General features: G+C 51.1%; 1 protein-coding gene across 1 annotated transcript in view; it reads right to left on the bottom strand.

Moving 5' to 3' along the window:
• Positions 1-1,892: 1,892 nt before the first annotated feature.
• Gatb (glutamyl-tRNA amidotransferase subunit B) overlaps positions 1,893-15,765 on the bottom strand; it is a 71,529-nt gene continuing 57,656 nt past the window's right edge. Inside the window, exons 11-13 of the mRNA XM_042701827.1 lie at positions 10,789-10,867; positions 4,978-5,112; positions 1,893-3,727 (exon numbers count right to left, since the gene is read on the bottom strand). Coding sequence (XP_042557761.1) covers positions 3,602-3,727; positions 4,978-5,112; positions 10,789-10,867 — 340 coding nt within the window. The 3' untranslated portion in view covers positions 1,893-3,601. The remainder of the gene's footprint in view (positions 3,728-4,977; positions 5,113-10,788; positions 10,868-15,765) is intronic.

The raw sequence follows: 15,765 nt of genomic DNA, 5'->3' as shown, positions 1-15,765 counted from the left end.
AGCACGGCTATTATTGGAGGCACTACTTCAAGCTGCCGGCCCGGCCAGTGTAAAGGAGTGTTTGCTGCAAACCTCAGGCAGCTCTGGAGAGGCGGCAGCCTTCTGGCAGCTGAGCCACATGGGCTTCAAGTCCTCGGGAAGATAACGTAGCCCCTCTGGCTTCAGCCGTCAGTCTCTGAATCAAACAGCAGCTTAAAACAACACGTCAAACCAGTTCATTCTCCATCCTTGTCTCGTCAGTGAGAAACTACTTGAAAGAGAGTGGAGTTTCACTTTTTGTTTTGAACCATCATAGAAAAAGCTCTTAGAATGGATTTTCAGATAATTTTGCCTCTGTAAATCCTCTCCACATTCAGGCATTTAGTAGGCCATTACTTGTTTTGGAGGACAGATTATCCAGGCAGCTCATTAACTGGATAAACAGGGCTTTAGCAAAAGATTTCCATGCGGCACTTGAGGGAAGGATGGCTCAGGGTGCGTGTGGGAGGCCTGTAAGATCTGCCCTGAGTGCCCTCGAGTTGGTGTGTTCGCTGGTCAGGTCACAGTGATTTCTTTTGCTCCTGTCTTTTGAGATGTGGGTCAGCCTAATTTACTGTTGCCCACTCGGGCGACAGGCCTAGAACTACATTTGGTACGCATCTCAGGCGTTTCCTGGTGGGTGCTCTGATTTGCTGCATTGCTTCGGAAGCAGACCAGGGTGGTAGAGGCTCTAAGGCCAGATTATCAATTCCATGGAGAGGAGGCTGCAGCACTCTGTTGCTTGCTATGTCAAGTAACTTTTTTTTTCTGGGTCAAGTCTACAATAACTAGGCCCTACTTGCCTGTACTATTTTCAAGGAGGGAATCTGGTGCTGATCTCTCCTGGATGATTTCCCCCAGCCTTCTAAGGAGGCAATGAACATAGCTGCACTCCATGCTTCCCACCCCCACCCAGGGCAGCTGTGGTAACAGCAGTCTGCAGAGGTATGGGTCTAGAGCTGTGAGGGAACCTGGCAGCTGTGTCCACACCTGGCGATGGGTAAATGACATAGCTTTCAGAAAAGATTTGGTGGTTCTTCCCCTCTACTGACTCTAGAGTTCTGGAAGTGAGGCAGCTAAGTCAATTGAAAACATCACACAGATCAAAGCTGAAACCTTTGAAAACTTGGAGGCCTTGTTCCTTTTTAAAAAAGGAGGTCGAATGTAGCAGGAACTCATCTAAAACCTCAATACCTTGGTGTAGTACTGGTGTTTTTTTTCTACCTGTAGATCTTGAGAGAGGGACAGAAGTTCGCTTTTAGAGATGAGCTGGGACAGAGGCAAACACTGCTTCCTAGGCCCAAATGACCTCGAATTTTAAGTCCTAGTAGGTGCCAACATGTTACAAAAAACTCCCACAAAAGGCTACACATGAATTCATGTCCTTTAGAATACTATTCCTGCTGAATACACTTGCCAGTAGCTGCTGAGTCCTAGGGCCCATGCATCCACCTTCCCACCAGACCCACAAATGACAGGGCCTGACCAGGTAGAGCTGGTTCCAGCTGGCCTGGGTGAAAGTCAGTTCTTCAGGCCATTCTCTTCCCAGTGAGTTCCTGGGCATGGTACACCCGGCCTACAGGTGTGTGGAATCCGGTAACAGATGGCAGTGGCCTTGGCGGTGGCACCAACTCATACATCTTAATGAGATTTCCCCTAAATGATGAGACTCAATTCATACTCATGCGAGAATGCGACACTGCATTTCACAGCCCCCTGTACCTGCAGAACCATACTGAGTGAATGTCTCAAGGTGTCACATAAACTTCCCCTTTGAGAGCTGATCTTTAAATCCCCCCACCCACCCCGGTTTTCAGGATTTCAAAAGTTGACATCAAAGAGACTTGCCAAAATTAGACTAGAATGAGCCTTGCCAAGATCCAGGGTTTTAATGGTGGCATTTTCCTCAGAATCCTCAGTCCATACATTGTTGACAAAATAGTTTTAGTTGCCTATCTCTGGCTGCATCCAATTTAGCTAGGCCTTGATTTGAAACCATTTGGATAGATCCTTCAGTGTTTTCTTGATGACCAAGAAGCTAGAACTTTTGGTGAAAAGGGAGTTTATAAAACTGAACAGTAAGATTTCTTACAAAGGAAAGGTCCTGCCAGATTGGAATGTCAAAGCAGCTTTGTGCGCTTGTTAACCAGAGACTCTCGGAGTGAGAGGGACTCGCCTTTTTCCACTTGTCTGGGTGGTAATTTTCAGTACTGAACAAAATGTGGGACACATGGGGCTCCCGGGTGAGGTGACAGTCTCTCAGTTCTAAATTCTTCTTTTTAAAATTACTCAAGTATCATCATCTCCTGCTGGAATAAGCCACACAGCTGGCTTCCTCTCTCTCTCCCCTTCACGGGGCGGATAGGACGGGCACTTGCCTCTTAGTCTCCGCCTGAGGGCAGTCCTGCCAACTTGTGGAAGTGTGCGCCCACGTTCGTCGCCCCTCAGTGGCACAAGGATCCCAACAAACGTTCTCTGCTGTTAGCAGCCAAAGAACTTGGTATAAAATCTGAGCCTTCCAAGGATGCTGTTCCTTTGTTCATGTCACAGTTTGACAAATACTTAACGAAACAAAAACCAACCCAGCTTCTGTAAAGCTGGTCCTCAGAACAGTGTCCACGCACCACGCAAGCCGGCAGGGAAGCGCGTCTTGGGAATCTAGCCTTCCTCACAACACTGTGGGCTGCACCTCGATTTCTGAGGTGAATATTTGGACTTACTAGGTTATCATCTTATTCTTTGCAGGCAAAACAGATCATTTTCAAGTTACATTTATCTTCTTTTTTTTTGGCCTGAGGGTTGGGGGGGGGGGATTGTTAACTATACAATCTTTGAAGTCTAAGTGCATTTTTATCTGATATTTCAATATATATTTTATTCATTAAATTTACCTGAAAACTTGTATTGTCTTTTGAATCCATTTCTTTATAGTATATATTTTATTCATTAAATTTATCTGAAAATGTGAAATGCCTTTTGAATTCATTTCTCAGACCTAGGCCTTCAGGAGCCTTAGGGAGTTGGTTGGATAGTATCACTGATACTCTTGTCATGTGTGACTCCTTCGAACAGTAATATCTCCCCCCTCCCTCCCCCTCCTCTCCAGACCTCCCAGAACAATGTGTTTGTACTGCACCAACTTAGTTGCTGTGTTTTCATCTTCATTAACCTATTTTACATCTAAATATGCTACATCTAAATTACTGCCTCCTGATCACCGTTCATGCCCAGCTATGGAACCATGCCTGGCCTTAAGAAACTCACAAATATTTTTAGAAGGAATTGCATGATAATTTTTCTCGGAACGCTCGTTACACATTTCAAGTTACTCCACAGCAGAGCACAATGTTTCCCAAAACAATGACAAGCGTCATAGAAGCATTTTACTGTCCAAGCCGCAGGCGGTGCGGCTGCGGGTCTCCTGTGCAGACTTCTCCCAAGGCACAGACGGGGTCTGTGAGGATGGAGACTCCTGGGGTGTTACCCACAGAAGGGTGGCTTGGCCAGAGCGGTGACTCCGCCGCTGCAGCACATGGCCGTCTGCGGTGGCTCCTGTCGCAGGTCTCCGCCGAGTCCCCACAGCTCACGGTGACAGCTTCTCCACTATTTTCTTTATCACAGTTGGATCAGCCCGATTTAAGGTTGCTTTCCGGACCAAGCCGATCAGCTTGTTTATAGCTCTGGGGTTTCCCTTCTTCATGTCCATTACCTTTAAAGAGAAATTAAGAGGAGAAAATAAAGAGCCTTATACTTCAAAATCCTCCATGCAAATGAATTTACTGCAAACTCAATTCAGCTTCTTTCCCCCTTAACACAAGATACGAACAAGGGAGAGGGCGGTCACTTCTAAAGAGCGTCCGGGCTGAGTGCCATAGGAGGATGCGACCCTGAGCGCCCACGGCGGAGCTGCCCTCGGGACCAGGATGTTGCCTCTGGGTGTCCCTGTGCCACAAGGTCTGATGTAGCACAGTCCTTCCAAGCAGAGAGGACCCTAATTCCTTGGCCCCTGACACCAGAGAAGCAGGGCTTCCTCTGCTTCTGTCCCAAAGAGCCACTTATTAGAGCCTGGCCTCCAGGGTGCTGAGCATGAGGATGGGCCGGTGCTATGGCAGGTAGGGTGGTGGCCATGGGGGAGGGGCTGAGAGCCTACCACCACGCCTACAAGCTCCAGCCCGGTCCCAGCACCTCACTGGTAACAGTGTTTGCTATCTGCGCTTGGGGCTACAGGGCCAGTGTGAAACCAAGTCTTTATCAGTTACTGCAGAGGAGGCAGGAAGATAGAGATTGCGGCCTCATGCAGGCTCCCGTGCCTTATCAAGAGCTCTTTACAGGGCTCAGTGTCCTGGCACTGAGGGGTGGAGGTGGGGACGGGCGTTCTTCTGAAAGAGATGCTAGCGATGTCTTCCCCACTGACAAGCATCTAGACAGCGTGATTAGACTCGGGAGGGGCTTCTCACCCCACCTCTTCTCTTTCACGATGCTAACAACACAAAATGACTTGGTTTTCAGCCTTGTTCCTGTCAAAGGATTTTTTTTCCTATAATTTACAACTAATTTTCATTTCTGCCTTTCTTCCTACCTCTCAGAGGCATGAGCTGAAGCCCCGTCCCCTCCCCCATGCAGCAGGTCCTTCTGGGAAGCCGCACCAGCCACGTGCACTGGAATGCCAGCCCGGGAGAGGGCCACAGGCCCCCGCGGGGCAGAACCCGGGCTTGGTAAACTCACTAAAACCCTTTCAAACAACTCCATAAAGAGCTGTGTTTGTCCAGCATCCACCTCATTCTGTCTCTTTGGCCTGAACTAAAGGGCGGGCACCCATGGTCAGGGAGAGATTGAAGAGGCCGCGCCAGCCCTTCCGTGTAGAGCCCTGGGCTGCAGCAGGACCCGGGGCGGGGAGTCCGCCCTGGTGCTGGGGGGGGGCCCTCCTCCTCCCCCCGCCCCGCCCCTGCTGACAGTCACCACTTGCGGATGGCCCTCCATGGTGGCGTGGCACAGTTGCTCCAGGGCCTCTTGATCCTGCATCAGTTCCAGCTGCTGTTCGGCCACAATCTGCGCTGCGCCCTTCCCCTCGCCCTTCCACAGCTCCTCAAACACCTGCGGGGAGGGGAGAGAAGGGACAGTGAGGCCTCCGCTCCAGGAAAGCAGCTCGGGAAGGATCGGATTCACTTCTGCCCGGCTACGTGGGCCTGCCTGCGGGAAGCGGCCCCTGGCTGCCCGCTGAGCCTCTGTGTGGAAGGAGGCGATGCCACCACGCCCTGGGATGAAGGGCTGGCTCTAAGGGCGCGGAGAATGACAGGCCAAGGGTCAGCCGGGCGCATGCCTACCCTGAGCGGGGTGGCTGGTCCCCAAGTCCCCATGGAGGGGCTGTGGGAGGTCAGGAGACAAGACTGTTCCTCAGGAGTCAGTGCTGGTGGAAGTGCGTGCGTGTCCACTGAAATGACGAGGGAGGTTTCGCCGAAGGAGGGGCTCACCAGGCCGCAGGAGGCACCCCACACTCACCCTACAAGGAGTCTGCTGAGAACTGGGGAGTTTTAGGGGGTCAGGAAGAAGCAGCTCCAAAATGAAGACACAGAATGGTTATAACCAAAGACATGTCACAAGACACAAGGGCCTGGCTTCCTCCGTGGCCCCCACAGGTGAGCGCTGGCCTGAATTGCCACATGACCACCAGTTAACGTTCTACATTACTTTCCCACTTGAAAACCAACGGCAACCCCACCACAGATCTCCAAACAGACCGAACCTGGGCAAGGGCAGCACGTGCGGGAGGCTGTTTCTTAGGGCGGCTGTCTTCCCTGTTTTCCTGTGTTTTTCTAGCGAGGGGGGGAGGCACCCTCCTCTGCTCAGCCCGCAGCCATCGCCACCCTGGCGCCCTGCTGTCACCATGCAAGTGACAGGAGCAGGAAGGAGCCCCTCTTCGTGGAAGAGCAGCTCCTCACTAATGAGCACACCCCGCAAAGCCAACCAGGGAGATAGGGCTGGACTGGGTCCCAGCAGGACTTGGAGTTTTCCTCAATGTGGAGCAAAACAAGCCACAAATATTCATCACAGCTCAGTGGGTACTGTGGCTCCACTCTGTGCAGAGACGGGGTGAAGGGGGCCCCAGATGCCCACCCCATGTCCCTCTCCGCACTGCCACCCACCCTGGCTGCTCAGGAATGGAAAGCCAGGACGAGCACAGCGGGTATGGACAGCCAGGCTGCTTAGAGGAAGGCATCCGCGCTTCCTGGGGCTCACTGTCACACCAGTCTAGAGAGTTCCTCTGTCCACTTTCCAGGCTGTATTTTTCTTGAAGTAAGACAAATTTTAAGAAGCCTTTCCTGATTATAAAAGTGAATACCTGTTCACCGCAGAAAATAAGGGAGAGACAAAAAGGAAATCACCTGCCTTCCGTTCCCTTATGACTAATGTGAGGGTTTTCTTGTTCTTCCTTCCCAGGCTTTCCTGGCTCTGTCACAGCACATAGACCATTTGTATCGTGCTCTTCCTTCATTTATTACAGGAGCACTAGCTTATATTACTAAGAACTAATATCATTAGATATGTTTGTCATAACTAAATTAGATATCCCCTACTGGGAGATGTTTTGACTTTGACCAATGCTTATTTTGTTCATTGGCACAGACTCCTGAAATAGTTTCCTTCTGGAAAGATCCAATGTCCAGGAAAAGAGCCTGCAAGCTTTGCCCACAAATCTGCTCTGAGCTCTTTCTAGCAAGGAGAGAACAGTTCAGCGGCTGCTGGGAGACTCCCCACAGGCCGTCCTGGGCTGGCTGGATGAATCCCAGGTCTGCGCTGCCACAAAGACAATGAGCCACTCGTGTGGCCCTGGAGACCTTGACCAGGCTGACCACTGAGTCGGCCCTCACCCGGGACCTTGCAGAGCTGAGACTGACGGCTCAAGTTCCAGCTGGATTTGTTTGGGCCCTAAGAACCAGCTCAGAAGCCATGTGCCCAGAAGGAAAAGTAGCGCCCTGCCATGACACAGGCTTCTAAATGCAGAGCTGGCTGCTTCCCGGGGAAGGGGCAGGCAGGCTGGGGCGCAGAGCCGGGATGCTGGGGACACGTGTTCACTAGCCAAGGGGCCATGGGAGCTGGTGCAGGCGTCCTGAACTCACACCGATGGAATACTTCAGTGAATTCACTGCTGCAGCCCTGTCTCAGCTCCTGGAAGGACCCAGAAGACTCCGCTCCTGCCCGACGGGCACTCCTGGCTGAAGCCCAGCAGGAAGGGAGGGGGCCATGGAGTGGCCGGGCCTGTCTACCTCTAGCCAGACTCTGTTGCACCCACCCTCTCTGTGCTCTGCAACTGTCTCTGGCCTTCTGCTGGCGTGGGGATGGAACCCACAGTCCTTGTAACTATACTCGCCCCGGGAACCAATGGCCAACACACACACACACACACACACACACACACACACACACACACACACACACACACACGCTGCAGGGCAGAGGGAAGGGACAGAGTCTCAGCCTCCTGGGGTGGGGATGGAACCCACAGTCCTGATAACTATACTCCAGGGCCGCTCCAGCCCCAGCTCCAGTAGAGGTGTCTTGCTGGCACACACACAGACACCGTCCCTTTCAGTCCTGAGCTTCTCTGGCTGCAGAGGAGGGGGCCATTCAGCAGGAGCAGCAGGGAGGAAGCTGTGAGCTAGAGAGAAAGGACTCCCCTCCCCAGGGGCGAGCAAGTATCATGAGAGGTCACTCTCCTAGGAAGGTACAAACCCAGACGCTGTGTGCCACAGCTGTGGTGCATGACGGGACATTTTCCACATGAAGCAGGAAGATGGGAAGCGGGATGTTTGCATGCAAAGCATGGTTTCCATCTCTCTGGACCCTAACTCGGCCTGGTCTCCCTGCGAGTGTTCAACTGGATGATGCTGAGGAGAGAGATCACCACGGCTGTTCCAGGCAGAGCTGGCACGATGCCCTGAGCTGTGACTCGGCCAGTGGCATCCTGGGAGGCTACTTGCAGGTCTGGGAGTCTGGAATGTCCAGGCTGGCCCTGTCCTTAGTGAGGGGAGCAGGGGACCGCCACCTGCCACTTCAGCACACAGCCCTCCATCTCCAGAGAGGAGCACTGGGTGGTCCTGCCTGCAGCCCCCGGGCAGTTGCTCATTGATGTTTTATCTGCCTGTCTCTATTTCTATTTCTGAAAAACAGGGCTGCTTCGTGGGAGCAACCTCTTACTGCCCCGGCCGCAGGGTGCCGCGGGGCGCCGTGGGCTGAGGCCGCAGATCTCAGAATCCCGCTGGGAAGCACCTGCAAGGGGGTGCAGTGACGCGGGTGAGGGAAGGAGTAATTGGGAACAATGTCAGCAAGAGACGGGCGAGACAGCGATTAACAACAAATTACGATGCAAAGCGGGAGGCTGCTTGGGATGTGGAATGGTCTCAGGGTGGGATGAGACTGTGTGCGTGTCTGCTGGCCCCGGGAGGCAGCGCCGTCAGCCTCTGGCCAGTGAATCGCTGATGCCTCTTCCAGCTCTGTCAGAGGCAGGCCGGTTCCTGGTACAATGAGCTCTGTCACTCACAGGTTTCTAAAACCCATGCCCTATTTGGATTCTGGTGATATTCAGGAAAAGTTAATTGCCAATACTTTTTTTTTTCTCTTTGAGTTCATTATAAAAATAAGACATAAAAGGATGCTCAGTTGCCAGGTGCTGGCGACTCAGGCCTGGAATCCTAGCTAGTCAGAAGACTAAACCAGCCTGGGCAGGAAAGTGCATGAAACTCTAATCTCCAATTAATCACAGGAAAAGCTGCAAGTGGAGCCATGGCTCACGTGGTAGAACATTAGCCTTGAGCAAAACAAGCTGGGGGCGGGGGGGGGGGGGGGGGGGGGCTGGGAAGGTTGCCTTGCACGCATGAGGCCCTGGGTTCGATTCCTCAGCACCACATAAGCAGAAAAAAAAGCCAGAAGTGGTGCTGTGGCTCAAGTTGTAGAGCGCTACAACTTCAGCTTGAGCTGAAGAGCTGAGGGACAGCGCCCAGGCCCAGAGTTCAGGCCCCACGACCGGACCTCCCCCCCCCCCCCAAAAAAGCTCAGGGGCAGTGTCCAAGCTGAGTTTAAGCCCAGTTTAAGCCCACTCCCCTCCCCCCAAGAAAAGGGGGGGAATGCTCAATGTAATTAGTCACTGGATTAACAACAAGTAAAATCTGAGAATCTATTTTTTCTGTATTGCCAGTCCTGGAGCTTGAAACTCAGGCCTGGGCACTGTCCCTGAGCCTCTCTGTGCTCAAGGCTAATACTCTACCATGAGTCACAGTGCCACTTCTGGCCTTTTCTGTTTAGGTGATACTGAGGAATCGAACCCAGGGCTTCATGCATGCTAGGCTAGCACTCTACCACTAAGCCACATTCCCAGCCCCTGTATTAAATTCTTAATAAGCAACATACATTATCCTCCCCCTCTTGCTCAGCAATAGCAGTGTTTCCATCATCAGTAACCAAAAAGTAGGAAAGCCAGCCTCCCCCCCAACCACCTCCACCTGGCCCTAGCAGCGACCTATCAGAGAGGCTCCATCTTGCAGCACACATTAAACACTGTTCGTTCAAATCAGGCCTTCACTGCCCTTCGATGGCCTCACAGGAGCTTGGATTTGCTGCCTCCTGTAGCATACTATGAGTAGATGAAGTGCAAACATGTTTATTTCTGGTCCCAGCTGTCAGCATCTTCTATTACTTTCTGTCTTCCCACTAGAATTATCTTACTGTACTAGGTGTTTGTCTTTTTCTCTTTCTTTCTTTCCTTGTGGGGCTGCGTGGATGGGAAGGAGATGAGGAAGATTCTGTTTCATTTCAAATGCTACAATTCATCTGCTCTTAGACGTGTATGTAGTTCCTTCCTGCCCCGGGGCCATCTAATTTTCCCACAGGTGCTGAACATTGTCATAAACATTTGTATTCCTCTGGCACGCACGCACACATGCACGTATGCATGCACACGCAGCCAAAGCCTTTTGCAAGCCGTGGGGCCCGACGGTCGACAGCTCCACCGTCGGGGGTTCGCAGAGCCTCTGTCAGCCCTGTCTCTAGTTAGCCGCAGAGAACTAGTGCATGCTCCGTGGTACCCATAATTAGCCAAAAACAGCCGCTATTCAAAGCCTCACTTTGTAACCTGCCACTGCTGTCGGTGTGTATAAATATTAAATGCAAGAGGCGCTATTAAAATAACATTAGGCTGTGGGCTGCAGCACTGACAGCTGTGCGCTCTGAAGCTGAGAGGCGGCAGCTCCCAGGTGTTCTCTATCTTGTGGGTTCTGATTTGTAGGAGTTTTCCCAGTTCGGGAATCTCACCCACCTGGCATGGAGAGCTGGCGGTAGAGACAAGACGAGGCTACCTTTCAGGATGCTGGTCCTGAGTTTTCACGTGTACCATTTCATCTACAGTGTGTGCTGGAGGCAGCTGTGGGGCTGGCCGGCTGGGAGCGAAGCCCCAGTTCCCGGTACTGGTAAAACCAGCACAGGCTTGCGGCCCCCAAGAGCTGCTGGGGGTCCCCAGTCTTTCACATAAACATTGAGGGAACACGGAAGGGAGAAGGCAGATAGTAACGATTTCCTCGGAAAGCAGAGCGAGGAGCGACCTGCCTGCTTCGCCTGCCGTGGCGCAGGGCTTTCGAGCTTTGCTAATGAAATCGTCCATCACAACACGCCCTCAATGCTTCAGATATGAAATTCATTTAGTAATGGCTTTTGGGTTTCACAGAAAACATTTGCTGGGACGGTGGAGCAGGGGAGAAGCTTCTGGAAGTGTGGACATACCTGTTTAGCTGCTGATGAAGAAATTGCTTTACTGTCCAGCAGGTTGAGGAGCTCAGCCAGCGCTGAGGGTGTGACAGGACTAGCAGCCACCAGAGAGAGAGAGAGAGAGAATAGGTCAGCATTTCACACTGTCAGAAAATCTTCTGATGGTTATTAGAATCTGAACTCTTAGGTTTAAATAAACCTACCAGGGATGAAACTAACATACCAGTTGGGCTCCTGTTTTATTTTGCTTATTTATTTTGGGCTTTAGGATCTAACAAATTTCTGTGGCTGCATTTTCCTCTTTATTTTACCACCCAATAATAATAGCTGTTTGGCAAAGGTTGCATCAAAGACTCCTGCTCATTGCAATTAGTCAGCAAGGGAGGAACTGTAAAATTCATGAACCACGAACAGAGGGGAAAAAATAAATCTAGTAATTAAGTGTTTTCCACAGGAAGATCAGCCTCAAAGTGACTTCAAACAAAACAGCTAACAAAGCCCCTTTTGCAAGTGTTACTGGGCAAATATAAATTCCTTTAATTATACAAGATTTTCCATAAGGGAACTCGATGTCAACCACCCAGCCACGCTCCTCTGCACCCTCTAAATGTCCACACTCTGTCCTCAGCACATTCGTATCGGCTTTCTAGACGCAGAAGGACCCAGAATCCATTTTATCTGTATCCATGATTTATGTTCCAAGATACCATAGAACAAAAGGTCAGGAGGGAACTAACACTGTAAAGTGTCAGGAATTCACATTTCTGGGATAAGCTGGGGACTGGAGTGTACACCTAGACCTGAAAAGATAAGACTGCATTATGGCCTAGTTCTTTACAAATAAATGGTTTAACAACTTCTGTATCTATCCAGTAACTAGGCTAACGAAATGCTGTCTTTCTGAGGTCATTAGGGGACTAGTTAAAAATAGGAACAGCTTATAAATAGCACATGAGTGTGTCTGTGTTAAAAAAAAAAAAGGCTTTGTGAAATGTTCCATGCCATTTGAAAACACCTTTTGTGTAAGTCTGGGGTCCCTCCACTCACTATTTCTTTGGAAGCGCCTAGATAAATAGCTCGGTACCAATTTCCATGAATTCCAAACGAATGGTGGACAAGGTAAGCAAGTGTGGCCTCATTTCTCTTGTTTAGGCACAGGGAACCTTGTTAGCTGTTCTGAATGAACAAAACAGCCAACGGGCTGGGAGAGCCCATCATCCTTTAAAGGTGTTTGTTTATCCCAAAGTAAGGAAAAAAGTAGTTGCAAGGAGAATCAGGGGAATGTCTGGAGAGTATCTGGTGTTGCTAAATTGTTGTTTGGAAGGCCTGTAAATCATCCTGATTAAATCTCAAAAGGAAGAAGGGCAAGGGGCTGAAAAATGAGCCCTCTTCTTTCCCAGCCTCTCATCTTTACTGACAGGTACTAAGGAATCAGGTTTTTCTAAAAGTGTGGGTTGTTTGGATGATCTGCAATCCTGGAAAATATGACAGCTAATTATCTTCCAGTGAAGACTGTAGAACCAGTAACAAGCACAGAGGTCGAGCTAGATTCCTAGAGGACGCAAAAAGTACACATCGGCCTCCGGTGAGCCACTACCTGCCTTGATCTGCTGGGAAGACCGAGGGCCTTGTAAACTATGAAGCTGGGGAGTCCACGATGCAGATTCTGTGCCAGGTGAGGCCCTGACCTCTCACTGAATGCACCTTCCCACCGCGTCCTCACAGGGAGCGAGGGTGAGCTACATCCCTAGGGCTTCCAATGGCCAGCAGTACTGAGCCCATCTGAGGCTCTGCCTGGTGACCCGGGCGCCTCCACAGGCTCCACTTTCTAATCCTGCCATCTTGGGGGGAAGGGGGAGCAGAGTTTTAGCATCTTAATTTCAGGCAAACAGAAAAAGAACACAAAAAAATGAATGAACTTTAGAGAAATTCATCTAAGAATCCTATCTTAAAATTTCTTCACTGACCTAAAAGTGCTTGAGATGTCACCTTTTTTCTTCCCACAATGCACAGCATATAGTAGGCCAGTAATGGATTCCTTCTACCAATACTAGATATGGGTACAGTACACGGTACAGATAGTTGGCCCTCAGTACCACAAGAGATTCTTTGTAGGACCCCTGGCCCTGGGGATGTTCAAGTCCCTAAACAGAGAGTTTTGGGACTAATGACAAGAAAAAACAATCTGTACATGTTCAAAACAGGTGCAATTTTTGTTTCAGTCAGTCGTGGGGCTGGGTACTGTCTCTGAGTTCTTTTGCTTAAGGCCAGTACTCATCACTTTGAGCCACAGCTCTACTACTGGTTTTCTGGTAGTTAATTGGAAGTAAGAGTCTCACAGACTTTCCTGCCCAGGCTGGCTTTGACCAGTGATCCTCAGATCTCAGCCTCCTGAGTAGCTAGGATTACAAGCACAAGGCACCAGTGCCGGCACAGGTGCAATTTTTTTCCCCCAAATAGTTTTGATCTGCAGGTATGGAAGGCTGGCTATTTGAGTTCCAGACATGCCAGGGCTGAACTTGAATAAGATGATGAATAAAGGTCAGTGCCTGTCACGAAGACCTTGACAGACCACACCCCCTCCCCAATCAGTTAAATAAACCATCTATTCAAACCCAGCAGCACAGAAGGACAAGCAGCTCATCTGCTTGTCTGCACCCTGGACTCTTGACAGCTCACATGTCTCCACTTAGGAAGAACCTGACCTGGAAAACAAGCCTCAGGTTCGCATCTCTCTTCCCCAGGCTCCGAGGCCCGAGCGGCCCGAGAGGGGAGCAGGACCTTTCCAGTCTTCTCCTTTCATCCTGTCCCTTTAGCGCTCCTCCAGCCATTCCACTCCCCTAACACCCCCGCCCGCCCTCCCGCTTCTCCTATCCCCCTTCGCTGCGTCTGTAAAATGGGACCCAGGAAGGTCCTAGAGAAAGACACGGGGACCTGGCCCTGTGGCGGTGCTCGCTCGCTCGGTGACCCTTCCTCTGTCCTTCTCGCCTCCTGGTGTCCCACCTGTCACCTCGTTCCCGTCACACTCACTCCTCAGCAGCCCTCCCCTCCCACCTCTGGAAAACATGACTTGACCAAGGTCCAGCTCTTTCTAGGGCATCCTCCTCCCCTCCCCCATCCAGCCACCCTCCCTCTCCTCGGCAGCCCACTCCGTGCCGCCCCTGCGGTTCCCCAGCACCCACGCCCTGGCCTGTGCCTCCCTTTACTCCTGTGCACACTCCCCCAGCCCACGCCCAAAGCTGGAGATGCCTCCAGTCCATCCGGCCGCTGCTCCATCTGTCTGGCTCTGATTTTGTTCAATAACGATCTAGCTTCTGTGGTCACCATCGTCCGCCTTTTGTACGCATGTGTCATTGGGAGTCTCCCGAGCCCCTACAGCAGCTCTCCTCCTGCAAACCACCTCCAGTTTCCTGCCAAGAACACACTCTCTCCTGTGGCCTCCGACTACGGAGACCTGCCTCTCCTCCCCGGCCTCTGCCCCTCCTCCGCTTCCATCATCTTCTGCTCCTTGCCTGCTGCCGCCATTCTGCCCAACACCAGCAGAGGGGCTCTATGTCCTCACCACTTCCCAGGACTTCGGGTTCCCTTTTTTGCACCCCTTCACTCACCTGTCCCCCAGGAGTCCCACACTAGCTCACACTGCACATTCTACGTGGGTGACCCAGGGCCTCACGCATGCTAGCTAAACAGGCGCCCACCGAGCTACAACTCCCAAGTTTTTCTTCTTCACAAAGGTAAAAACCATTCATATTCACAAGCTGTTGCAAAACCAGGCCGTGGACCCACAACGCCAAAGTTTGCCAAGCCTTACTATAAGCATCCCTCTGACCAGCAACTCTGCCACTTCAACCCCCATCATGTTTTCTGTCTCCCCGCTTCCAACTACCTGGGTGCCAAACCAGGGCACCTTCAAAACACTAGCTGCAGCCAACTCTTCCTCTACCTTCCCACTGCCACAGCTCAGCCCCAGAGCCCGGGCCTGTTCTCCAGTGCTGTCCATGTATCTCCCTGCTCGATTTCCTGTCAACACCGCTCCTGGGCTCAAAGGCCTCGCAGCTTCCTTGGTGCTCAGGGACTGAGGCCCATAGCTGTCCTGAAGTTTAGGCACTCAATTCATGCGAATGACTGGAGTCGGTCATGCGGATGACAATCGTCTGATTTTACAACGGACTCACTTGGGGTATATGCAATGTCTTCTTTCTTAACTACATCAAACAAAACAATTTAGAATGTCCTATTAATTAAAACACGTTTCACAACAATATTCTCACAATGATCAGAAATGTCTTCTTTCTTAACTAAATCACACTTAAAACAATTTAGAATGTCCTATTAATTCAAACACATTTCACAATATACTCAAAACAATCAGAAATGCCAGCTGTGGTAGGAAATGCCTATAATACCAGCACCTGGGAAGCTAAGGCAAGGAGAATAGTGAGTTTGAGGCTAACTGGGCTACTCTACCTCAAAAAAAACCCCCCAAACAATCCAGGTATCAGACCCAGACTCACCCCGCGCTTCTCTTGAGTGCTGGTCCCTGGGTGGGAACAGTTATTCCCAGGGCTATCTGAGTGCTGGTCCCTGGGTGGGAACAGTTACTTACCCCCAGGGCTATCTGATGGGTCCTAACTCAGCACTCACTCAGGTCTTGCTAAGCTGGTACCTTCTACCCTCTCAGCCACCCCCTCCCCCTGCCCCATGCCCACTGCTTCCGAGAATCACTTCTTCCCTACAGGACCTGTCCATCCTGAGGACTGCTCTTCCCCAGGCCAGCCCACAGCAGACTCCACAGATATGTGCCCAATAATGAACCCGTGAAATATCTCATTTACACCCCCTGGGCCTCGCATTGGCTGTGGATCCCTGTGCCTACTGCCGCCCCACACCAGGTGTCTAGTCCTATGGGCAGCTCAAACTCAGCATGTCCGAATGGAATGTGGTCCCCTCTTTATCCCTTTGGTCTGAACCTATCCCTCTTCCTTTACCTTC

The sequence above is a fragment of the Dipodomys spectabilis genome, unplaced genomic scaffold (genome assembly GCF_019054845.1).
Source record: "Dipodomys spectabilis isolate Male_0828 unplaced genomic scaffold, ASM1905484v1 ptg000297l, whole genome shotgun sequence".
Taxonomy (NCBI): domain Eukaryota; kingdom Metazoa; phylum Chordata; class Mammalia; order Rodentia; family Heteromyidae; genus Dipodomys; species Dipodomys spectabilis.
This window is presented reverse-complemented; position numbering and strand designations above follow the sequence as displayed.